Source organism: Gymnodraco acuticeps, unplaced genomic scaffold (genome assembly GCF_902827175.1).
Source record: "Gymnodraco acuticeps unplaced genomic scaffold, fGymAcu1.1, whole genome shotgun sequence".
Classification (NCBI taxonomy): Eukaryota; Metazoa; Chordata; class Actinopteri; order Perciformes; family Bathydraconidae; genus Gymnodraco; species Gymnodraco acuticeps.
This window is the reverse complement of record NW_022990693.1, coordinates 3,071,660-3,097,918: the sequence shown is the minus strand read 5'-3', so window position 1 is coordinate 3,097,918 and position 26,259 is coordinate 3,071,660. Positions and strand designations below refer to the sequence as shown.

The window sequence follows — 26,259 nt, the reverse complement described above, 5'->3', positions numbered from 1 at the left end:
TCAGACCTTGGGAAGTATCTAGATATCCCTGCCCTAATGCCAAAGTAACTGCCAACTGAATATGTGTCGCCGTTTGATGTCTATGTCTGGACCGCTGCGTAAAAAGGAGGGTTTCTGCCCGTTACTTCTCTTCTTACTTCTATAAGAATAAAACACGGAGGACGGAGATCTCTTTTTCTCCCCCTCTTCTGACAGCCCAGCAGCTGATCTCAAAGCACGCTCCCCTCTCCTGCAGGGGGGCGTGGTCAGCTGCAGCTCACAGAATCAGCCCCCTGCAAAAACAGCGCTGGAAAGAGCAAATAGAGCGAAATGAGGCATGGCTAAAATGCAGGATCTTTTTGGTATTTTGAAAAAACAACTATATTTATATACTTTATATAGGTATGGCCCTACAATATATTGTTCAAATATAGCAGGATATGTCCCCTTTAAAGGCTTGGATCAAGCATCAGTCACTGTCTTTGTATATTCTATGTTGCAGGATATTTCTAATATTGATCTAATTGATATGGAACATATCTAAATTGATTTAAAATATATAAGATTATCTAGCTTACATAAGACACTTGCATTGCATGCATTGCATGCTCTTGAAACTGAATATTGAACTACACCATAATCAAATTCACATGACAACTTATTCCTTCTGCAAATGCTTGGTTCATTAGAATGTAGGTCCTAAAAACAGAATGACAAGCCAAGGTATAGAAACCCTGGAACAACAGGAAACATGCTTAAATAGATAAACAGTCCCTGCATCTTCAATCTTAACATGTGCTTTTACCATCAGAGTTTAACTTCAGTCCCCTTTTCTAATGCCTGGTTTAGGGATAACAACAGGAGCAACAGGTGAAAAAAACATGAAAGGAATAAAATGAAAAGGGTTTCTTTGCTTTCTTTCTAAGGGTGAGATAGGGTGGGCTGGAGGTAACGTTAAAAAATGTGGGGGAGTTTGTGCTATTAAAGAACAGACATGACACTATTGTTTGTAAAGAAAGTTGAAGGATGACGAAAATCTCAAAAGGCCTGCTTTTGTGTGGATTGAACAAACAAAATACAACATGTGCTCTACAGACTGTTTCAGGCCAGAATAGTAATTTCCCCCTGCTTCCACTTTATGCTAAGCTAAGCTAACAACTGCTTCACTCAGGTTGTGTACACACAAACATGGGACAGGCATCTCATCTCACTCTCAGAAAGAAAGAAAGCAAACAAAAATAGCACTAAGTTTAACAAAATATAACCACCCTGATTTTGAAAACAGGTGGTCATATTAAGATTTGGGGCACAATATTGAAACCATGGAGTGTTCTTTGTGTGGCTCAAATCTACAGACTGTATATTATTTATGAAAACCATCAGAGTACACCCTGTTGAGTGTTGGATCAGTCAACTGAGCCAAAGGTAAAGGACCAATGTTGAGCTTCATTTTCCACCAACAAATGTGTCCATACTATGAGATGTCAAGACTTACTATTATGCTAATACTGTGACGCAGTTATTCTACTACTATATTATTGTATTCATCACAGGTTGACAGTGTTAACTGAATAATACGATATTTTAACAACAACTATGAGCTGTAACATTAAATCAAAAACGCTTCACAAACAACATATGTAGGACAGACTGATAACAGCTTAACTCTGCCTAAACAAGTCACATTCCCTCAAAATGAAAACTTCCAGTTCTTGTACAGACGGACAGAACAATTCCACAGTAATGCACAGTTTATCTATGATACTTCCATGAGTTTGGAGATATCACTTCATATTTCCTTATACATCTGAATGTGTGTTTTTGCCTTATTGCTTTCTGTGGGACAGCTGCAGAAAGTCTGGAATTAATAAACCTTGCCTGTGACATGTGTTATGAGGCATTTTCAAGTATTTAAGTGAGTGTTAACTTTAATGAAACTTGCTATTTTTGTTAATTAGTCCCACATTTTGAGCAATGCCACTGATTAAAGTGTAAGTGGAATGAAAAGCTATTCCTAAAAATGTCAGTAACACTGACTGTGCATGTCAGGATTGTTATGTGCCTCCTGTGGCGGGTCATGAACAGAAGGTGGATTGCAGCTGCTTGAAGGCGGCTTGCCTCTCTTTTTTCTCCTCTTCCTGTCTCTTGCGTTCCTCTTTTTCCTCCCGAATCTCCGCCTCAAACTTGCTGCCCAGAGACAGAGCCTGCATCTGTCGACACAGAAAATCACCGTGTTCATTCCCATCAACACAAAATATCCCGAGTAGCCCTGCCTTACTTTCAGTTTCTGACTGAAGGTTAATGTTAGAGCAGATCACTGGACAAACATTGAGTACCTTGGCTTCAAAGAAGTCTTTGGCCCCCATCACTCCCTCCGTGGAGACGTTGATCTCGGAAAGCCTGGCCAGAGCCATCAGACCACTCTCCTCCTGCAGCTCTCCAGCCGCCGCTCTCCGGAAGATCAGCAGGAACTGCAGAGGTTCAGTAACACTCAGAAAACAAGTTTTGCTGTGGGCATACTCTATGTAGTAATATACTTTTTGTTATAGAAGTGCTGCATATTTGAAAGCAGTGGTTCGCAAAGTATAGCGCAACATTACTGTATGCATATGTTTATATGAGGCGTCAAAATCCAGTCTGGTGGTTATAGGTATAAATGCTCATGTTTCTTCATTCCCCACGCCCCAAAATAAATAAACAAATATACCAATTTTAGGAAAAGTAACGAAGTTGGAGCAGTGTGGGTTTTATATTAATAGAGTTACACATATATCAAAACGTGAAGTGTAATAACTGCAGCTTGCAAATTGGTTTGCCATGAATTTAGTGATGGATTGTAAACATTTGAAATGTAGCATTTAAGTGTTTCTCAGTTACAATGTTGTTGTTTTAATAAATCAGACACTGATGGTGCAGCACTGTACTGTACCTCTTTATATATCACTAGAGCATCTAAATAATACACAATATAAAGAAAATACTGAATAGATTTAAATACTCTACAATATACAATTGCACTAGGCAACAGATAGAAATATACAGAGTATTACATAATTTAAATAACAAATAAATGAGTGATCAAACAATGGTACTGTTGTGGAGCACCTAATCCCAACAATCTTTGAAATTCCGAGCTTCTTTAAACCCAAAAGGTGTTGGTAAATGTATAAATGTCTGTCCATGTCCATGCGCCTCACACACAGGGAAACTATTACCCTGTGTGTGAGGGGGAAATCACACACAGGGAATTTATGTGGCAGAGTTTATTTTGGACCTAGTAGATGTACTGACAAAATTCCTACTAGTAGCCATTAAGAACAAAAATGTAATCATTTCTGAGGAGGTTGTTTGGTCCATTCTGGGCAACACACTCCCTCAGACTATCGCTGATTTTCTGGACATTAAGGACACGGTTGAGTGTGCCAGCGCCACAAGTTTAACCAGGCTGCTGGTGAAAGAAGCTGTAACCAGTAAGTCAGCAGTCAGCTGCAATTCCCAGGCTGAGGGTTTTATGGAAAGTGAACACGTCACTTCCCACCACAGACTTGATGTCATTGTTGGTCACGCCATCCATATGTTGAGAACTATTGGGGCTAAGATGAAGGGTTTATTTCGATTTAGATTACGCAAAAAGAAAAGGGCTATGGAGACCTCCACTGATTGTCAAAAAGGGGATGACGTCAACGATGAAAAGAGCCACGAGTCATCTGGCCCCTCTAAAACCTCAGAGACAGGGTCTGCCCTCTCAAAAACCTCAGAGGTAAACTATACCCTCTTTCAAACCCCAGTTGCTCCCCTCTTTCAAACCTCAGAGACAGGGTCTGCCCACTCAAAAACCTCAGAGGTCAACTATACAGTCTTTCAAACCTGAGGGTCCAAGTCTACCCTCTCAAAAACCTCAGAGACCAAATCTGCACTCTCTAATAGATCAGGGTCCGTACCTATATTCCCTAAAACCTCAGCTGCCTCAAGCGGATTAGAAGACAGCATTGGAAGCGATACATCCAGAATGGTCAAGGATATAATTACAAAATAAAAAAATTTAAATCACAGAGCCCCTAATGGATAGTATGACCCAATGTGAGAGCGATCTTCTTAGAGCCGACACGGTCGAGGAGATTGCTGAACTCACTCAATTCATCGTCAAGGAGAACCTGGGAGCAAAGAGCAATTCAATGACTACCATTGAAGAAGTAGAAGCCGAGATCAAGCTGGGCGAGAAAAATATATGCGGAAAGATCAAGGCCTTTTTAACCAGACGTGTTGCCAAACTGACCATACATCGAATGTTGTCAGGGCTGAAGGCAACATTTTGCCCTGGAGCAAGAGCTAGCAGCGTGAATTCAATGAGGGCTTTTGATAACGATATTGATGATTTGCTCACGGAGGAGGGTGATGGAGACCAGGATTGCAACGAAGTTTGTGTTTATCAGAGAATGAAAGACATATCCCTCGGCAAGAACCTGGTGTTCACAATGCTTCTCAAAGAACTCCTCTACAATCACACCACGAGAGGGATGATGATACCTGAGTTTGCCCCAGGAGTTACGAAAATATTAGTTGCCCCACCCCCAGAGGATGTGAACCGTGAGATAACGAGGCAAGCGTGTCGCTTCTTGGGAGTGTTCGGGTGGTTTGTGAACAACGAGGCTGTCACACAAACTAGAAGGATGATATTGGCTTTCGAGGAGATTGAGGCGCCACCAACAATCACAGAAGAAGCCCCAGTGTAAGTGTCAATGAAAGCCAAAATGGAAGTCAAGGTTCTGGTTCAGAAACTGGTCACACGGATTTTTTTAAACGCAAAGGTGAACAACAACGTTGGAAACTCAGTCGGCATCGTTGAGTGCCTGTTGGAGAAAGTGTGGTCAAAGTCGAGGGGGAAAGTTTCACAGTAACCCTGGATACATTTCAGACCCTCGACAAGGAGGTTTACAAGGACCTGGTCAGGATTTGGGGCTGCGCAGAGTCCGTGCTCGTGATGAGTGGTCACAGGTTCAAACCCCACTGCTGTCAGCATGTCGTTGTGTCCCTGAGACACGTCACCCCAAATTGCTCCTGTGGGGATTGCCCACAGTATTGAGTATGTAAGTCGCTTTGGATAAAAGCGTCTAACAAGTAACATGTAATGTAATGTCCCTAAAAAATATGTGTGGGTGGGTTTCATCATTTTTGGGATTTACTCGGGGTTCGCTCCGGTGTTTTCCCAAAATATTTGTGTGGGTGGGTTTTATTATTTTGGGTTTTCTCCGGGTTTTTCAGGATCAGGATTGGACGATTAACATCTCCACCAAAAACTGCATGGTGTCAACCTCTTATATTGTAATTAATAAATGTTGAAAAGCATTTTTACTGTTTCTCTGTCTTTAGTTTACTGTTGAATCTGTTAATATGTAACACATGCTGAAGGTCTGCTATTTTAAGTTTCACTACAAAATCAAACGTTTGTGTTTTATTGTGAGAAAAATACTCAGTTACAATCAAAACAAATTAATGTTATACAAATATATAATAAATTGGGAAATTATATTGTCACAGCAGCTGTTTTGTCAAGTATTACACATGAGTGAAAATATTACAAAGAGAGTATAAGATACAACTATATTAAAACAAAAAATGTACATGAACAGCAAATACATATAACATTATAATAGAATATACATATAGGCTTTTTTTCCCTCACAAATTGTTTTTGTGCTGACCAGGGGGTACTTGGCTGAATTTTTCAAAGGGGGTACATTATTGAAAAAAGTTTGAGAACCACTGTTTTAAAGGATGGATGGATGTAAAAAGAGAACTGGATGCAGAGTTAAAGGTGGGGCCCGGTTCATTCATTTGAAAGTTGAAAATTGGCGCATGAAGCCAAAATGGCATGACTGGAGAACAAAATTACCCAGATCTTCCCTGGAGTTACCAGCAATCTTCCGCATCACTGGGCCCAAAGACCTTGCGCACTTAGTCTAGCCTCCAATTCACTCCGTCACGGATTGCTCAGTGAAATTAATAGAATAGCTCTGGTTTTAACTTTTTGTGCATTTCAAAATGTTGAGGCCCTACTAATTCAATTATGGGCACTTTTTTTCCAATGTAAGTCAATGGGAAAATTGACTGGGCCCCAAATGATTTGCCTTAACTGACACTACTTACATTTGTGTAAACACCCCTCTGTCTTCTTGGGGGCTTGGTAACATCACTTGAATCCATTCAAATTGGATTGAGAAGTTTTAATGGTCACAGCAGTAAAGCACCATATTTAGTAGAATGTCATGGACTTCTAAGCTCCAATGCAAAGGAGAACTTAAAAAAGGGAAGGACTCATCAAGGGCGAGTGATGGATACGGAGGAGGAGTATGGCCAAAATGATAATCACACGTTTTTTATCAATATTGAGATTGCAAATATTTATCACCATTCTTTTACATTTACACTGCTTTAACTTTTATTTTGCATCCATAAATGTTAAAAGGTAAAGGTGGCGAGTAAAATGCCTCTGGATTGGGACTTTTCAACTAATTATTGCAATGAGGGCTATTGAGGTGTTTATAGTTTTGGCCATTAGGAAATGTGCTGCCCCTTTTCCTGGGGGTTTGCACAATATCCACCGTTTTTCAGCACCATTTTTATTTGCTTTTTTGCCTGTTCCCGTAGTGGAGAGTGGTCTTTGGTGGTGTGTGCGCTGTGCATTACAGACATCACATCCATACAGCATCATTTTGTCTGTACTGAAAATCATGTTGTTCAGATTATTAAATACTCTGCCCAAGAGTGACCTGTCTTAATACAACCAAATACTGAAAGTGATGATGATAAAGGATCAGTTTTAGCTATCTGGAATGAAATGACTTGCATCATAACTAAAAGCCACACAGTACGGCAGCACTCACCTCTCTGAAGCTCAGCTTGCCATCAAAGTCTTCATCCACCTCCTTGATCATGTTCTTCAGGCCCAGGTGAGTCTGTGGGGCTCCCAGCTTCTCCATCATTAGCTTCAGTTCCATCAGGTCGATGAAGCCATCTTTACCAGTGTCATACCTACAAACCACAAAGCGTGAGGTCAAAGTGAGCTGCAGCATGATGTTACACTAGGGCTGGGCAGTATGACAAAAAACTCATATCACAGTATTTTTCCAAATGATAACGGTATCACGAGAACATGTATTTACATTTATACGTTTTGGCCCCACAAAGAATCACCTGATCAGTGGTGGCCCTCATGAGTGCACATTTAAATTATTTTATTATGATTTATGATTGACCTTCAAACTTAGGTTCAGAATAAAAAAATAAAGTGCAACTTTATTTATTTAAACAAATAAATCTAGTGCAATTTGGCTGGCACCGCACCATTATCCCTCAATAGAGACTTTAACACACATCGACCACTCTAAATAGCTACAATATGAACATCATAAAGACACCCCAGCATGTGCCGCTCGAGGCCCTTTGCCACTTTTTCAACGGTATTGCTGTATATGAAAACTCATATCATACAGTATAAAGTTCACGGTATTCGGTATGAAACGGCATACTGCCCAGCACTAAGTTACCATAGTATTTACACATGTAGTGATTATGTTCTGTCCTTGTAATGTAATATCATATTCATGTAGATCAGGAAGCATCTGTTTGGACGATAAGTAAACATTGTTCAAGGTGTGCTCAGAATCAACACAAAGCTCATTTTAGATGCAGTTTTTAAATACAGGTCGACTGAAAGACAGTAGTGAACATGATCAGACACAAGCTTCCTCTATGCGGCAAAAAGTGAGCGATCACACATCATTGTATGTTGAAAACGGTCAGTTTGTAACCCTTACAAGGTATTTATATTCGCTCAAACTGTCATAATATCCTGCCATATCAATGAATAAAAACATGTTTCTCTGCTCCTTATTGCATTTTCAAAATGCCAGTACGCCCAAAGAAAAACAACCAGTTAGAGCTAAGAAGTCTAACAGTGTCTATCACTACGGATTAGACAGCGCTGATCAAATGTGAATCTAGATTATGTTAATGTATGCTTTTTATATCATCTCTAATGTTTTCAGAAACATAGTAGCAGTCACAGTCATTAATGTGAATCCTTATTTAAGGCATACACGTTGACAAACAGGAACAAACTTTTTACTTGGGTGGCATTGGGATATATCTTTTTTAAATCCTCTGGAGCAGAGAGAGGAGCTGTGGACTATTGTTATTGATTAATGCAGGGGTCGGCAACCCGCGGCCCACGGGCCGCATGCGGCCCTTTAAGCCCTCTGCTCTGGCTCCCTTGAGCTTAGACAAAAATAAGAAGGAAATAAAATAAAAGTATTTGTAGGAATATTTATATTTTGTTGCATGGTTGAAAATGTTTGGTATCTAGTATTTTGAGGTGATACTGTGACACATAAATAAAAAACAAAATGGTTTTAATTAGGTCAACTAAAACATGCGTCACATCATGCTACGGTCCCGCGCTAGCGCCTTTCCCTGCAGGTGAATAACCTGACCCCCGGCTCGATGAGCGAACTATGGATACATCAAAGAAAAGAAAAGTACCGGAGGAACACAGGATGTAATTCTGCGTGGACAGAGTTATATGCTTTCATAGCAAACGATGCTGGTTTACCGGTATGTTTGATATGCAGGGCCGCCCCTCCCTACAGGCCAATCACGCAGGCTGCATGGGCCCAGCCTTGCGCAGGGCCTCAGCTGCTGTGCGCAGTTCTCCGTGCAGTTCTCCGCGCACCCGTGAGAGGTGACAAGGGGAGCACGTCTGTAACCCGACACCGTTGCAATGAATCGACATCTGACCAATCACGGCTTTGATACAGATGTCGGTGAAAAGACAGTTTCAGTCCGGCGCAAGCAAAAGGGAGAAAAAAACCAAGAAACTAGAGCATCACTCCAAGGTGGGTTATTATTGTATGAGTCAAATGTACAACTTGCGAATGTTGTATAAGTCAAATTGCCAATTGCCATCTTAAAACATCAGCTGCAATTCACTACATGAAGAAGGCAGTCTCTGCATAGCATACAGGCTAATGGAGATGCAGTTATTTCCAGCATTCTTTATTTAACATTCATTCAAGTATGTGATGCCTTTTATCTGCTAATGTACAGGAGGAAGAGTGATACACTGTCTGTCTAGTTGGCTTACATAACAGTTAAAGTTTACAGCCTAAAAAACATGGAGCATTTTTTCCCCTTTTATTCATTTTATGTCAATTTGCACATTTCATGGTGACGCTCAGCCTCTCCCCTTAACTCCTAACAGTCATCATCATGGTGACGCTCAGCCTCTCCCCTTAACTCCTAACAGTCATCATCATGGTGACGCTCAGCCTCTCCCCTTAACTCCTAACAGTCATCATCATGGTGACGCTCAGCCTCTCCCCTTAACTCCTAACAGTCATCATCATGGTGACGCTCAGCCTCTCCCCTTAACTCCTAACAGTCATCATCATGGTGACGCTCAGCCTCTCCCCTTAACTCCTAACAGTCATCATCATGGTGACGCTCAGCCTCTCCCCTTAACTCCTAACAGTCATCATCATCATGGTGATGCTCAGCCTCTCCCCTTAACTCCTAACAGTCATCATCATGGTGATGCTCAGCCTCTCCCCTTAACTCCTAACAGTCATCATCATGGTGACGCTCAGCCTCTCCCCTTAACTCCTAACAGTCATCATCATGGTGATGCTCAGCCTCTCCCCTTAACTCCTAACAGTCATCATCATGGTGACGCTCAGCCTCTCCCCTTAACTCCTAACAGTCATCATCATCATGGTGATGCTCAGCCTCTCCCCTTAACTCCTAACAGTCATCATCATGGTGACGCTCAGCCTCTCCCCTTAACTCCTAACAGTCATCATCATGGTGACGCTCAGCCTCTCCCCTTAACTCCTAACAGTCATCATCATGGTGACGCTCAGCCTCTCCCCTTAACTCCTAACAGTCATCATCATGGTGATGCTCAGCCTCTCCCCTTAACTCCTAACAGTCATCATCATGGTGACGCTCAGCCTCTCCCCTTAACTCCTAACAGTCATCATCATGGTGACGCTCAGCCTCTCCCCTTAACTCCTAACAGTCATCATCATGGTGATGCTCAGCCTCTCCCCTTAACTCCTAACAGTCATCATCATGGTGACGCTCAGCCTCTCCCCTTAACTCCTAACAGTCATCATCATCATGGTGACGCTCAGCCTCTCCCCTTAACTCCTAACAGTCATCATCATGGTGACGCTCAGCCTCTCCCCTTAACTCCTAACAGTCATCATCATGGTGACGCTCAGCCTCTCCCCTTAACTCCTAACAGTCATCATCATGGTGACGCTCAGCCTCTCCCCTTAACTCCTAACAGTCATCATCATGGTGATGCTCAGCCTCTCCCCTTAACTCCTAACAGTCATCATCATGTCAACCACAACACAGAGAAATACTGATAGAAATGTGTGTGTAGTTGTTGATACATTGCTGACAGAGGGAACTATGAATACAGATTTAAGAAATATCAGTTTGAGCATGTCATAAGCATGTTTTGTCTTGACTATATTATAATAAAATAATATTGAATTTATTATGATTATTAGTGGAAGTAGTTTATTTGCATTAATTATATTGTAATCTTTTTGAGGCTAGTATTTGGCAGGAAATGCAGACGTATTCACCTGTAAACGCATACTGAGCGACATACATGCACATTGATCATTTACCTCACTGTATAAAAAAGTAACTGTTGAAAATAATAATAAACAGGAATTATATTTGCAAAGTAGCCTACTTTGTTTCCAAAACATTTTTTTTCACTCCTGTCGGTTGGCAGGGGGGGGGCCTCATCTCACAATGTCGCTTGGGGCCACAAGTTGGCCAGGGGCGGCCCTGTTGATATGTAGAGAGAAGTTGTCAAAGGCCTTTACGTATTGAGGAGAAAAACGGAAGAGGTAGACAGCTGACGATCTTCAGTCATAATTCAATGGGGTATGTCATTTATTTAAAGCGTCTTTGGGTCCAGAAAAGCGCTATATAAAATTAATATATTATTATTATTATTATTATTTCAGAAAACACTTTTTGTTATATTCCATGGAATACTCTTAATGTCCCAATAGCAATGAATATATTAAATGCTTTGACAATAAACACATTAAAATGTTTAATCTGTGGAAGCCGTAGCGCTGTAAAAAGCACGACCAATCATCTGAGCCGGCCCGGCTAAAGTAACTGGATGGCCTACCTGCCTGTCAGCCTTCCATCTGTGCACAAACTTATCTCGTGCCCTCATTGGTCATGTGCGCGTTCGTGTGTGTTGGAGGAGGGGCTCTGGAAGGAAGTGGCAGATTTTTTCCGGCTGTGTATTTTCAAATTCTAGCGATCTCGAGCTGGTTTCTCCAAAATTACCTAAATTACCTTTAACTCTTTTTAGGGTGCAGCTATATGTTTTATTTATTTCAAAGTGGGCCCATTTTAATTATATATGTTTTCCTTCAAATATGCAGAGGACTCCCCAAGTTCTGTGTTTAATTTATTTTAAAGTAGGCCTGTGTATTATTTGTAATTCTCCTTTTGTTTCTTTTTAGAGGTTAACAGTTTTATATAATGTAATAAATAATAAATGCAAAACAACTGTAGTTTTTGTCTATGATTTAACAATAAATACAACTTTATAAGCTATGAAATATGTTTTGCGGCTCCAGACAAAAAATATTTTTCGAAAGGGGAGCAAAATGGCTCTTTTGGTCAAAAAGGTTACAGACCCCTGGATTAATGCATCAGTGTTTCTTAGGGTCAAAAACACTAAACTCACAACTTAAAATGAAAGCGTTTAGTTTATTTAATAAAAGAGCACATGTTCAATGTAAAAAGTGACAGTAGATATAGATTAGTTGCAATTCGGTGCTATATATATATATATATATATATATATATATAAAATAAAAAAATTATAAAAAATATTATTTATTTTTTTAACACCTTGAATTTCAGGGGGCTTTTTGGGGGCTACCATCCAAGACAATGGTAGGGGAAACACTGGTGTGAGCTGGGTTCATTTCCTGCTTGCTGCGTGGGGTCTGCGACACAGCGAGACATCGCGAATGGACGCGGGAAGGGGGATGCTGAGGGGGCTGCAGCACCCCCATCTGCGAGGCTCCACTAGCACCCGCATACTATGTATTCTTTGTTTCAAAAACTGTGTGTGAAGAAGCAGGAAATAAAAAGGAACTCGCCTTGTGGTATAACCGGCAAGAGAGAAAGCCTTTGAGCTCCATACTGTTTCAGAAATAATCCTTGATAATCCATGATATGGCGTTTCATCACCGCAGAATCTCCCGCATGAGCTCAGCCCCCTCCTTTTTTTTTTTTTTTTAAATCACATTTGTTTGTTTTTTAAAGCTTTATACCACAAATCAGCACTTTTGAAACAGGAAGTGAAATAGAGGGATATGAGGCATGGCTAGAATGGGTGATCTGTTTGGTATTTTGAGCAAAACACTTTATAGACATGTTTTTTATATATTTTTATATATCTGAGACCTATGCTATTTGCCAGTGAGGAATTCGTTGTGTAGAACTCACTAAGCATGTATTAACCCCAGACCTTATCTCGGGAATCACCAGAAACATGTCAGAAAAAAACCTTGATTTCGAGACAAGGGAGCCATGAAGTGCTAAATTGCTCACTCATTCCTCAGTTTAGGACTCATTCCTGCTGCACCACTCCATTTATTTCTCCCTCTCACTGCTGAACATCAGCTGACAGCACAGCTCTAGATTGCAGAGTTTCCTTGGTGACTGCACGTGGCTGAGAGACTTTCAAGCAGCCAGTCAATCACCAACTGGATGAGCCAGTGGCAAAGCCCATAGATAGGACGAGTATTTATAGAAACTCTCAGCAGCTGTGTGTGTGTGTGTGTGTGTGTGTGTGTGTGTGTGTGTGTGTGTGTGTGTGTGTGTGTGTGTGTGTGTGTGTGTGTGTGTGTGTGTGTGTGTGTGTGTGTTATCAGGCTTGCTTATTCCAGACAGAGGCTAATCTGTCCGTGCCAGAAACCAAGCCATTGTTTCATTTCAGCTCTTGAAAAAGGCCACAAGGACCTCGTCCCTCTTTGTTTTGTTTTTGAAAGCTCATTATTCTGTTAACAATCGGTTTGATATGACATCATCACATACTGAAAACCAGCCAAGCTTCAATGGACAAATCCCTTGGCTTAAAATGGTCTCACTGTCAAATTGTCAAGTGTTTTCCTGTCAAATACCCTACATGCCCAAACAGTATTGAAAAAGATGATTGGTGTTTGAAATGCTTCTATCCTCACTGGTCTAAGACATTTCACCAAGGAAACACTTGGTGAGGAAACTGAAGAGGGAATCTTGAACTAAAATGAATAGAAGAGGGCTAAAGCTTTCTTACACAGCACAAGTTTGTGGATTTCCCTCGCCATCACTAACATTGGAAATTACGTCAGAGGAAAATGTCCTTTCCCAGCTTTCAGATGTTGTAGACCCAGTCTAAGTGGCACATACTGTTGAGTTGCCATCTCCTTCCGGAGATCCCCTGTCCCCACCACAAACAGGTCTTTGTGGGTCTCACAAACACACAAGAAGCAAAGTGTGCAATTTGACAACTGTGGTTTGCATCAGTGTTAAGACAACTGCACTGACAGCTGATCATCTGCCTGCTACATAGCCATCATTTCTCAACACCCAATGGGCCAAGAGATGTCCCGATCCGATCACGTGATCGGGGATCGGAGCCGATCACGTGATTTTTAAAAGATCGGAATCGGGAGAAAAAGATCGGGGATCGGGAATCCTTAAAAAATTATTTTATTTAATGTTACAAAACAAAAATGACCATGTTCACGTCTTAAAGTCATCCTGAGGCCTTAGTTGTGGTTTAAAATTACACAACATCATGTATGTGTTGCTTCTTTTGGGCTTGTTTTCAGACCTGGTTGCTTATTTCTCTCAAAGCTGGCAACAGAGTGGGCGCAGTGTCTAATAGTAGCAGTAAACTAACGAGAGGCTACGTTCAGCTGGTGACTCGGGAGTCGGGACAGAGAAAATGTCAGGAGTTTGGAAGTATTATAAAATTGAAAGCGAAGGCAGTGTAACAGCCAGATGCAATGTTTGCAAGAAGGAGGTTCCGCGTGGTGGAAAGAACAGAGCTACGTTCAACACGACCAATCTAATACGATTGTTTGTTTTTTCATTTTTTCCCCCCGTTTTTTTTTCAAATTGAATTTATTGAAATCTCCAATATCAACGTAAGAGTTTGTGCCTCTTCGGGGGGTGCTAACACTTAACCATAAACGTTATCGTTTACTTTCTCCGTCTTTATATGTAGATATTACTTTTCTCCGTTAATCTCCGTCACGTTGTTTCCATAGCAACAACAACTTCCTGTCAACAGCGCTACCTCTCCTTCAAAATAAAAGCATGTCCATAAATAGGAAGCCAAGACAAATTACACTTAAGACATATACAACTGCAACGAAAGTAACAAACACAATGCGATATCCTTTTCAATTTCAAAGAACACAAATTGGGTTACATTAACAAATAACTATAAAACAACAATACTGTAGAATAACCAAAATAAGTGGTTCGCTGCTGATTACTATTGAATTGTGTTACTCCAGTAAGATGGAAAAATAATGCTTTGTTTATTCATGTTATGTTAAGCTGCTGTTGTTCATTGCATTAATACTAGACTAGTTAGTCTTAAGGCTAGAATTCTGCACTAAGCCACATTTTTATTTTATTTTATTATTTGTGACTGAATGTGAACTTGTGAAGCTAGTCAAGCTACCTCTTTCCAGTAGAGTTATTTTTGTTTTGTTGCTGCACTATCTGCATTCAATTTGTTTACATGGTTATTTTGTGGAGGACCACTGATAAGCTTTATTTAGTTTTGATCCAATGCTGCACAACTGAACTGATCCAATGCTGCTGTGAAAAAAGAAGCTATATCCATGTTGGATAGAATGGGTATGGGTACTGTCATTTAAATAAAAAAATAACCTTAAGGGACAACTTGAATGCTTTTTTTTTTTTTCTTAATGCATTGCATAAAGATCGGATCGGGAAAAATCGGTATCGGCAGATTGTCAAAATCAAATGATCGGAATCGGATCGGGAGCAAAAAAAGGTGATCGGGACATCCCTAGTGCTTAGTATAGAATATAGAAGTTGCCTATGGTTGCCATTCTAGCCGCTGTAACCGGGTTTTTAGTGATCACAATTAGCCCTTCATTTGCATATGGACTGATTACTGCCAGAGGGAGGGCTTCCTCTATAGGCAGCATTCCAGTCCTTGGAACACAAAGGCACCCATACACTAATGTGGCTCTTCTTTGTGGGAGCGCAGGAATGCTAGAGGCAGACTAAAACAGGGTGTTCCTCTGCTGCTGGCTGACCACGAGCAGAGCAGGCTTCACTGTCATGGACAAACAGAAACACCACAGTTCCTTACAGCGCTACACTCGTCAACAATGCCTTGACCCGTCCCATTGTGTATGTTTATCAATCCCGTTGCTTCTGTACTGGCAAAATGCAGTGCACCGAGTACCCAGATGCTGCACTCATAATGGTCAAAAAGAAGTGTGGAACGCTGGACAGTTGTCGCACTCAGAAGGGTTGAAGATGTTTGAATAGCTTTGAAACAGCTGATATAAAAGATAACGGCAGCTCAGAAGATGAAATGTCTGAGAAGTTCAGCCTGAAAGACAGATGAACGAGGATTTTCCAGGAGGTAGTGTCGTACTTACTATCTATCGTAGACTATCGATTGGACCCACACTATTTCATGAATAATCCTAATGACTTGCCCTCACGCCCACGTACATGGTTAAATAGTCATTATTGGTACACAACACTTTTGCTCAAAAAGGAAAACACATATATCCCATGACGCACCCTAACTGGACGTCTCCTTCATAAGAAAGCAGAATATGGAGCTATAACTGAGTCTTCCATGTGTAAAGGTCAGTGTTTCTATACTGTAGCTGCCTGCTCTCATTTTCAGGAGATGTAATGAAGGTTAACACAGTGACCGGCCGTGCGTAAACTGCACTGGGCACTGACGCGAGACAGATTTATCACCATATCGGTCCTGCAGCCTTCAGATGCTGCAGGAATTTTTATTTAAGCTGAAGGAATTCACTCTAAAGCAGCTGTTGGCAGCAGATAACGTAATAATCAGCCACATGCAATCATATAACAATGCAGACTGATTTACTGACTTTCCTGCATGGTCCAATTTTGGTGGAGTGTTAATATCTGTGGTTATATAATCTTCTAAACAAGCCACAACTTAACATTGAGCGTGAACACATGAAATAGGTGCGCTGCTGCAGGATAACAAATAGCACTTCACCCCTGGGGATGGACCCTTTGAGTACTCTGGTGGTGACATACATACAGACTGAGTGATACACCAGACTTTCAACCTAGGTTTAGTCATGTGCCGAAGAAAAAAAGAAACTATGGATGCACGATATTGGATTTTTGCTAAGGCAAGGTGAAATCAATTCTTTTCACAGGCAACATTTGACAAAAACTACTTTTTATCGTCACCCATACACGTGTACCGTTGCCATTTTCTTGTGAGTGCCTTATTGGTAATGCGTATGTGTCTATCTCAACAATAGTAAAAAGTTAGTAAGATGACTCCTCAGCTCCGACATTATTAAAACACTACTCCTAAAAAGGGAACATCGACATCTAGGAAATCTTGGAGACGTTTTAATTCTGATAAGCTTTTTTCGAGCTTTTGATTCTGTTGGCACTTGCATTACCGTCTGTACTAAATAAATAAAGTAAAATGTAAAGCTTTGCATCTTCTTCTTTTTCCTGAATGTATCCAACGTGCACCAGTCTTCTACCATAAGAATGCTATTTTAAAAAACAGATAAAACTAGCACAACAATGACAAAATAATCGATATTCCGCATTTGACCGATTATCGGTATCGGCCTTTTTTTTTAATCAAATTGCCGATAAAACTTTGGCTCTGATGCGGCCGTTTCTCTGGCTGCAGTCACCACTCTCTGTACACGAGCAAGGTCCCGCCCACAGCGCTATCTGATAGGCTATAACTGAAGTGTCAATCAACACTGAAGATTTTCCGGGCGGGAGCCAGCCAGAGAGACGGGACCTTCTCAGATTACAGGCAGGTGCGAAAGAACGCAGACACAGACAGAGGCAAGCAGCAGCGCTGAGCGGCAGAGCCGTATGTGTTTCGAAGGTAAGTCAGTTGAAAGCCGAAGTTGCAAAAACACCACGATCTTATGATCCAATTCTATCAGTTTCCCAGTTACACAGGGACGAGGGAAGTCAGTCAGAGTTGGGGGTGCGTGCAGCGTCTCGTCCACCGGGTCCGTCTGTGCCGGGTTACGGCTGCGCCGCGGTTTTGGTCCGGCGTCACACCTTACCGGGCGCGTTTCAGAAGCATTTCAGAAGCGGAGCGTCTTGCCTGCCGGCTCGCAGTTTTTGTTGATTCGTGCATATTTCCTGGACAGGCTACTTTGTACAGACAAAGTTCATAATAATTGTAATATTCCAGTTATAAACGACATGAATCAAAGATGTGTTGCTGTATTTTAGTGGTAAAAAAATGCATTCATCATCATAATTATTATAATGTACACAGTGCCTGTAAACCGGAGGAGAACGCTGGCATTTCTCCTCCTACTTGAAAGACTACGGAGGGATAGGGTCTGCAAAATGTGTTTGTGTATATATATATATATATATATATATTTAAATATATATATATATATATATTAGGGGTGTAACGGTACACGTACCCGTACCGAAATTATTCGGTACGGGCCCTTCGGTTCGGTACAGGTGTGTACCGAAGTGTACCGAACGAATATAACGTTAAACGTAAAAAATTGAGAAAGTGAACAACTTTTTGGAAGTAATCTCAGGTGCTGCGTCGCAGCATTCAGAGTAATTTGCTCACATTGGGTTCAACGCGTCATAGAGCGAGCAAGTCATTTCATTGGATGAGAGGCATACTATGAGAGCTGGTCAGAGGGATGCGTTCAAATGTAGTCAGTAATTTGAGGAACTGTCGAAAATTAATGGCGAACGCAGATAAAGTTGAGCTCGAAAATCCTCCAGCATCATTGAAGTCTCCGGTTTGGGAACATTTTGGTTTCGCAGTTACGTACAAGGATGAAGGACAAAGACAGGTGGACCGAACCAAAGCTGTTTGTCGGCATTGTTCAACTAACATTGGTTGCGCGGCTGGCAATACATCAAACTTGCACACTCTTGAAAAGGCATCACCCGAACGTGAATATCACCGGTACCAAAATAAAAAAGACTGAAGTGCAAACCCAACTCCCACTAGCATTTAAGCCTCCACCACTCGCAGAGAGTTCAGACCGAGCCAAAGCTATTACAAACACCAAATATCCTTATGTTGCCATGTTAGCAAAGCGCTACCTGGCTGTATCTGCTACCTCTGTCCCTAGAGACAGGCCCGGACTGGCCATCGGGAGGACCGGGAGGTTTCCCGATGGCCTGGCCTGTTAAGTGGCCTGCTGGCCTGAGGATTTTTTTTATTTTATGTATGTATTGTGAACGCAACGCTGCGCAAATGTGGGTCAGACTCTGCCTCACAGAGGGTGACTGGCTGTCTACATGATGTGGCCTGCCGACATGGCCACTTTCATACAGATCATACACTAAAGCCCTCGATTGGTCTCTCATTCAAGCTCGGGAGGGTGTGTATGTGTGGCGGGCCTGAGCGTGCGAGAGAGAAAGCGCGCGCACCGATTACGTGTTTTGTTGTTGTTAGCATCTGGTGCTAGCTAGCGGCGCTAATGGATATAATGAGCTGACTGTCAACAAGGTGGAGGAGAGTCCTCTCCTGTCAGACTGAGAGACTGATAACTACAGCTCAGGTGAGGTAAAGGACTCTTGAGTCTTTAGATAGTTAACTTAGTCTGAGTTATCTCTGTGGGTCTCAAACGGTTTGGTCACCATTTATGTAAACACATATTTCCATTTGAAGGGGGAGTAATTAGTAAAATATGCATGAATAATAATTTTTTTTAAATAACTAGGTGACTGGCTGTCTACATGATGTGGCCTGCCGACATGGCCACTTTCATACAGATCATACACTAAAGCCCTCGATTGGTCTCTCATTCAAGCTCGGGAGGGTGTGTATGTGTGGCGGGCGCGAGCGTGCGAGAGAGAAAGCGCGCGCACCGGTTACGTGTATTGTTGTTGTTAGCATCTGGTGCTAGCTAGCGGCGCTAATGGATATAATGAGCTGACTGTCAACAAGGTGGAGGAGAGTCCTCTCCTGTCAGACTGAGAGACTGATAACTACAGCTCAGGTGAGGTAAAGGACTCTTGAGTGTTTAGATAGTTAACTTAGTCTGAGTTATCTCAGTGGGTCTCAAACGGTTTGGTCACCATTTATGTAAACACATATTTCCATTTGAAAGGGGAGTGATTAGTAAAATATGCATGAATAATAATTTAAAAAAAATTAACTAGGTGAAAAAAGGTAAGATAAACTTTAAAAACTTGTTGAGAGCTAAAACTAGTCTTTGCTGCTGCCTCAAAGAGGAGCAGGGGGAGAGGGGGGAGATGAGTGAGGCTGGTTCAGGAGCACAGACACACTCACAACTATAAATGAATGCCCCCGGACCCCCCTAGAGGAATTGAGGTCCATCTCCACTTAAAATATGTTCACATGGATAGGTTCCTAAATAGATTTGCAAAAAAAATTGAAATAGTAACCCATGTCCATATGTTTATTCTGGGGTAGTAGATTTAAAGTGTGGGGCTATCACTATGGGCAGCAACGCTGTAAATATTGACAAATAAATCCAGGAAAATGGCACAAAAGAAAACTGGTAGTGGCCTGGCTGGGTGTATAATTCCCAGCCTGACTTATTGTCCCAGTCCGGCCCTGCCTAGAGAGAGGGTGTTCTCCACATCAGGAGACATTGTTAGTGCCAGCAGATCTGCCCTTTCGGCAAGCAATGTGGACAAGTTCATTTTTCTTTAAAAAAACATGAAAATACAATGACAAGCAAGTCCTAATGTCAAGCTGGCTGCTTAGGAACTAGTACAGTACAGTTCAAATACAGATTATTTCAGTTCATCGAAAAGCTGCACCTTAATGTTTATTTTATTATATTTTGTATTTATTTGAGTGAATATTCACAGTTTAATAATAATTAAAAACCCAAAACTAATAGTTTATGTTTTGTGAGTACTAGTAGCCTACAGTAAAGTTCAAATACAGATTATTTCAGTTCATCGAAATGCTGCACCTTAATGTTTATTTTATTATATTTTGTATTTATTTGAGTGAATACATTATTCACAGTTTAATAATAATAAAAAAAAAATATATATATATGTTTTGTTTTGTGAAAAAAAATTCTGCTGTACCGAAAACGTACCGAACCGAACCGTGACCAAAAAACCGAGGTACGTACCGAACCGAAATGTTTGTGAACCGTTACACCCCTAATATATATATATTTAAATATGCTATATATATGCTCTGAACGTTCCACTTCCTGCCTGCCCGGCATTACCTTACGGCTGCGTCGCGTCGAAAAAAAGACTTCAATCCTATTTCGAGCGGAGCCCAGCGGCGAGACGCTTCTGGGACACTTCTGAGCCGTAACGCGGCGTGTCTGGTGGAATAGCACCCATTGACTAGAGTGGCCGCAATCCGCGGCCGTAACGCAACGGACCCGGTGGAATATAGGGGTAACTGTGGTGCGGAGGGGGGGGGGGGGCTGCGAGTGGAGCCTCGCAGTTTTTCAGGTTGATATGTGAAGCTCATGAGCTAGCCAACATGTATCTAGCAAATGTTTAGCAAAATATTAGAAGTGAGGCTACTAGACTAAAGTTAGGTCTACTGTAATAGCCTCACTTTTAATAGTTTGCAAAAGATTAGCTAGCACTAGTGTTTTGCAGTTGCTAGCAGCTTATTGGGATGTTATGCTAGATAGACAGATATAATAAATTAAGCATTATTGTTAGTAAAGCATGTCAGCCTGCAGCCCCACTTCTTGTCTCTCTAACTCATTGCAGATTGCTGCACTAAAGAATAGGGCACAGAGAGGAAACCAGTTGTAAGATGTTTAAAAGTTCATTAAACATAATATATGCTTAAATGCATTTCAAATAAGTTGTGTTGAGTTGTGTTGGAGTTTGTGTTATTCTACATTTTGACACCAAGATTTTCTGATGTTACTGCATATGTATATCGGTTCCAAATATCGGTTATCGGTCTCCTTGATTACTAATAATCGGTATCGGTCTTGAAAAAGCCATATCGGTCGATCCCTAGACAAAACGTATATTATTTTTCTTTCTCAGTGGGGAAATTAGTTTGAAGCTGAATCTTAAGCATTTCATGGCAAACACAATTACAGAAGTCATCACTAGACATATTTCTTTGCATATTTTACATGGATTCTGAAGGGCAAGGAATTAGAGTGGCATTAACACTGCAGTATATATATCCACTATTTGTGTCAGTCAAGTTACACACCCTTCTTTTTAGAGAGTTTTGATTCCACGTTGCCTGCAACAGTCTGGACTGAGCCTCATTGTTCTGCAGATTCCGTTTTAATTATAGATGCCTGAGCCCTTGGCACGAGGGAGCTCACTCTCTGCTAGTGTTGTTCTCCATCTCCTCCATTATTGCTCATTCAGTTCAGCTCAGGTCGGCAAGCTCACTGACGCAGTACAATAAAAAAGGAAGAAGCACATTGTATGTACATATTGTAAAAAGGTACAAGATGCTCCTATTTGCTAATGATGTATGAACATAAAGCAGACCAAAAATCTAATTGGTACATCATTCAGGAAACCTGTAAATCCGGACATACTTGCTCTAAATATTTCAAAACTCTTTATTCATTACAGATTGATCAAAAACTGAAATATGCCTTCAAACCAAAAGCTTTCAGAAGAGGAAAACTGGGTCACCAGGCGGTGGATGCCCCGTGGGGATGTGTATGAATGGGATCAGTGCAGAAAAAGAAGTGGGACTAAAGAGATTTGAGACCGGGGTAGCTGAATCTCCTACATGACAACCGAGTTAGGGGGTTGGAAACCAGGTTGTGTTTAAATGCAGCGGGTGGACCACAGCACAAAAGCTGGTCCATAAAGTCTGCTACAATTCCAGTCAATCTGCCTCATCAATCTAAGCTATAAGAAAGTATTGCTACACTTACTGATATAAGGATTTATTTGACCGTGTTGATTCTCAAAAATACATTATTCATCTCTGATCATTATGTTACATAAGAAGATTCCTGCCAGCTGCTCAAATTGTGCCAAAAGTAGAGTGATGATTTTGGATGTTACAGGGACTAAATGCAAAGCAGATCCCACTGTTTGCATAACAAATATATTGAATTAACTCATAACATAAAGAATGAAATGTATTTGTGACTCCCCACTAGGTGAAGGTACTATTCATTTTAGACGCTCGGGTATGAAGACATGCGCCTGTGCGATAGAGTGGTGCAGGAATGAGTCCTAAACCAGGAAATGAGTTAGCATGTCATCACTCCCGACCCAAGTCCAACTTTATCCTAGCGGCAATGACGTGAAATGCTCTGAGGAGTTTATAGCATTCCGTTGGCTATTTACTTCTGGCAATTGCATTAACGCTTTTAAAATAATGGTGGTGTTAATATGTGGATATTATTCTGCTCAATAAAACATCTACAAAATCAGTGTAAATGTAAGCTAGCAAGCCAGCATGTAGGATAGTGATGAGTTGCTAGATTATAGGCCTCTAGATTCCCTTCAATTATTGGTTATTTACTTTTAATATACATTTTTAAGTAGAACATGTTTTTTTCTGACATTATTATAGTGTTCTGAATTAACTTCTCAGAATTCTTGTTTTACTGACCCACTACCATGAGTATAAATTAAAAAATGCACCCGTGCAGATAAAACATCAAAGTTCAACATGCCACATTATCAAGGATAAAACATATCAAAACGATGTCCTGGCGGCCATACTACAGCCATCACACTGACAATGCTAACATGCTGATGCTTAGCAGATATGGTGCTAAAATAAGAGGTTCACCATCTTAATACATCTCAGAAGACCAATCATTTTACAGGTATAGAGTGGTGGAGGAAGGAGTCCTGAAACCCTGAACCCGATTCCCTTGTCTCGAAGACAGCGTTTCTTTGAATGGGTTTTTGTTTAAATTCCTGAAATAAGGTCTGCGATTTATACAAGCTTGTATATATAGCTCGTTATACGAGATATACTTAAGTAAACACCCAATCTGAAGCTTTAAAAAAAAGGTACATAAATCAGCGCTCGCTAACAAGTGGCTAATTGTCTAAAAGTCATCATGCAGCTAACCGGTCTGTCTTTTGCTTAGCGACAGTGACGTGAAGTCATGGGACCGTCATGTGGTGTTTATAGCCTGACGTTAGCTTTTTACTTTGGTGATCCATTTACGCTTCAAAAATCAAACAATTGGTTTAATATTTGGAGATTATCCTGCTGACCAAAACATGTTAGTATCATAAACAAGTTTTTCAACAGATCTTATATTCTGCAATATTCAGAAATCCAATGAAAATGATGCAATGATGACGTTCCGGTCGGCCAACAAAAATGTGTCACCACTAAACCACTCTATTTAGCCACAAACCAAAGTATTCAACTCATTACAATGGGGTGTTCAGAATTCTAGTTGTTAAGATATACGAGTCTGAATCACTTGTGATTATAGAAAAGGTTAAAAAAAACAACTTCAACTGACAGCTCCAGATTTATTTTTCAGTCATCAAAGAACTGCAGTGATCAATTTTGACTCATGATAACAAAAGAGTCGTGACCCGAGATTCCAGCAGCATGCACACAATGATACTGCTGTCGCATGGCGGGGTCTGCCCCTGAGGAACCTTCCAAAGACAATAGCTGCTCTCATTCTGGACTGAAAGCAGACCAACACGCGATGACAGTCTCAGAATCAGCTTATGTCACCATCATCTGTTGAGTCAATACTGTTAACACAATAATAAGACTTATTTGGTTTGAATCAATTTAAATATATTGTAATTTGCCAGAGCAGATGTGGTCGACTTTTTCCAAGCAACAATGTAAAAGTACTCCTGTTTAACAATCAAATGAAGGTTTACACTAATTAACTGCCACAGGGCCTAAGCATCTTTTTTAGATGTGTTTTTAAGATGATTTATTTGTATAACTCAGTGCGCAGGTTGGGTTTAGAAAGAGCGATTGAGAAAGAGAGAGGGAGCAAAAGCTTGTTGTGTGCCAAAACAGGCTTCACCTAAATGTTCTACAGTGACATCACCAGTGCTTCTCAGTTCAGATGTTCAACTAAAAGACCTCGAAGTCCACACACATTTATCATAAAATTGATAACTGTTACATTCCGAGTTTAACTCAAACCTCATGTTACACATACAAAAAGAGTTCCAGGTCAATTTGACCAGCAAGTAAATCTAAAACAGCATGCAAACCAACATCATTTGCATAATTCCCCATCATATAAGCCAAGATAATTAAATATATTTGGATGTTTGACTGTTGGTCAAACAAAACCGTTTACATTACTGTATGGCATTATAATCAAATTGTGTTTTTAAAATGTAGTTTAATTCGACAATTTAGTGATAGACCTGGGACTCCATAGAAGACTATTTCCTTTGCCCTGCACAGCATATCTTGGCCAGCTGAGATTGTCAATTGTATAGGAGATGCGTAGCAAGCCACAGCCAGGTCTCTCCTCTGATCACGACACAACACTAGAGGTAGAGGGATAACATGTGGGCTACAAGCAACAAAGACTGCAGTAATGAGTCAGTGTGAATCCCCCACAAAGTGACAGCCTGCTTCACCGGGAGGCTTCAAGTCACAGCAGCATCTTAATCTCATCATGAGCTTCCCGCCGCACACGCTCATTCAGCCCAAATCCCCACGACTACGCGTAAACATGTCGGACTGCGTTTGAGAGGACAACACGACGTCAGGTTACCGTTTGAACATCATCTCCATGTCCTTGATCTGCTTGCGGGAGAACTCCTTGAATTCCGTGTAGGGGTTGAAGACGCGGGTCAGCCGTGGAGCAGCGTTGCCCTCGTTGATGTCCTGCCTGCGGGTCAGTATCGCGGACAGCTCGGAGGACGAGTCTCCGCAGGCTCCATCGGCCTCCTGCGGCTTGGGTCGGACTGGGCTGTGTTCTGGCTCCGGCCTCGGCTCGGTCTCCTGCGTAGCCGCCAGCCGCGACTGCAGCTTCTTTGCCAGCTCGTTAGATGCCATGCTGAGAGAAGCACGCTGTTCACTGAGGCTTTCAGGGAGAATGGAGCCTGACAGCCGTCTCAAGTACCACTGTCAAACTGCCCGTGGCCCGCGGAGAAGAGAGAGACAGTCTTTCCGGTCAAAAAATTTCAAAATAAGATGAGGAAAAAAAGCGTCAGTCACTGACGCTATACTATGCGAGTGCCCTAGGGGGCGCCAGAGCGCCGTGATGCGCCTGTTTGATCGATGCCAGAAGCGCAGGTAACGGTCATCACAATGGCCAAGCGACCAGGTTCTGAGGGACTTCATATTTAAAAATACTAGAAATAACATTTCAGGTAAGTCAAGAGTCAGTAATCTTAGTCATTACTCACTACTTTAGTCACCAAAGGTGGAATCTATGGACATAAGCAGCAATAACAACTTAGCTTGGAGTTACACGTTTTTCTCTCGTGTTAGCTAGCTGGTAAGACTCAAAACTGTTGATGAAATTATACCACTAGCACCAGAAGAGCTGAAACCCCTCCTTCAAGCAGTGAACACTCTGGTCATCTCCACAGCTGAGTGTGAACGTGGGTTTAGTCTTAGTCAGATGAACATTTGAACCACAACTAGAAGCTCCCTAGAGGTAAAAAGCATGTCAGCCTTGCTTTTCATCAAGTGCTTTTCAGCCCTCCACTGAACAAGTTCAGACCAGAGGTATGTCAAAACTTGGCTTCAAAGCCATTGCTTAGCTAACAATCCGAAAGCAAGAGCCAGAAAAATTGAGACCAAAAAGCATGATTATGAAAATCTTTGGAAACTTCTATGAGATGGGGGAGAGTGGAGTAGGCAGCCATTGACAACATTGGTCCTATTTTGTATTATCTGTATAATCTTTTAATATATTTTCATATTTTGTAAACAATTTCAATTTGCACTTAATGCCCTGTTAAAAAAAGTAACATTGGGAATGTTAACATAAAATATTTGTATTTGAACTGCAATAAAATGAT

At 41.2% G+C, this 26,259-nt stretch overlaps 1 protein-coding gene across 1 annotated transcript; it reads right to left on the bottom strand.

Moving 5' to 3' along the window:
- Window positions 1-268: 268 nt before the first annotated feature.
- Window positions 269-25,387, bottom strand: efhd1 (EF-hand domain family, member D1). The gene is made up of 4 exons (XM_034230611.1): window positions 25,002-25,387; window positions 6,864-7,011; window positions 2,316-2,450; window positions 269-2,189 (listed from the first exon to the last, which is right to left on the bottom strand). Exons 1-4 carry the CDS (start codon window positions 25,283-25,285, stop codon window positions 2,055-2,057), a joined length of 702 nt encoding a protein of 233 aa, XP_034086502.1. The 5' UTR covers window positions 25,286-25,387; the 3' UTR covers window positions 269-2,054.
- Window positions 25,388-26,259: the final 872 nt, after the last annotated feature.

Coding starts and splice junctions, on each gene's coding strand:
- efhd1 (XM_034230611.1), bottom strand. CDS start 25,285: ATGGCATCTAACGAGCTGGCAAAGAAGCTGCAGTCGCGGCTGGCGGCT. Junction 2,451..6,863: donor GCAAGCTGAGCTTCAGAGAG/GTGAGTGCTGCC, acceptor GAACCTCTGCAG/TTCCTGCTGATCTTCCGGAG. Junction 2,190..2,315: donor AAGACTTCTTTGAAGCCAAG/GTACTCAATGTT, acceptor CTGTGTCGACAG/ATGCAGGCTCTGTCTCTGGG.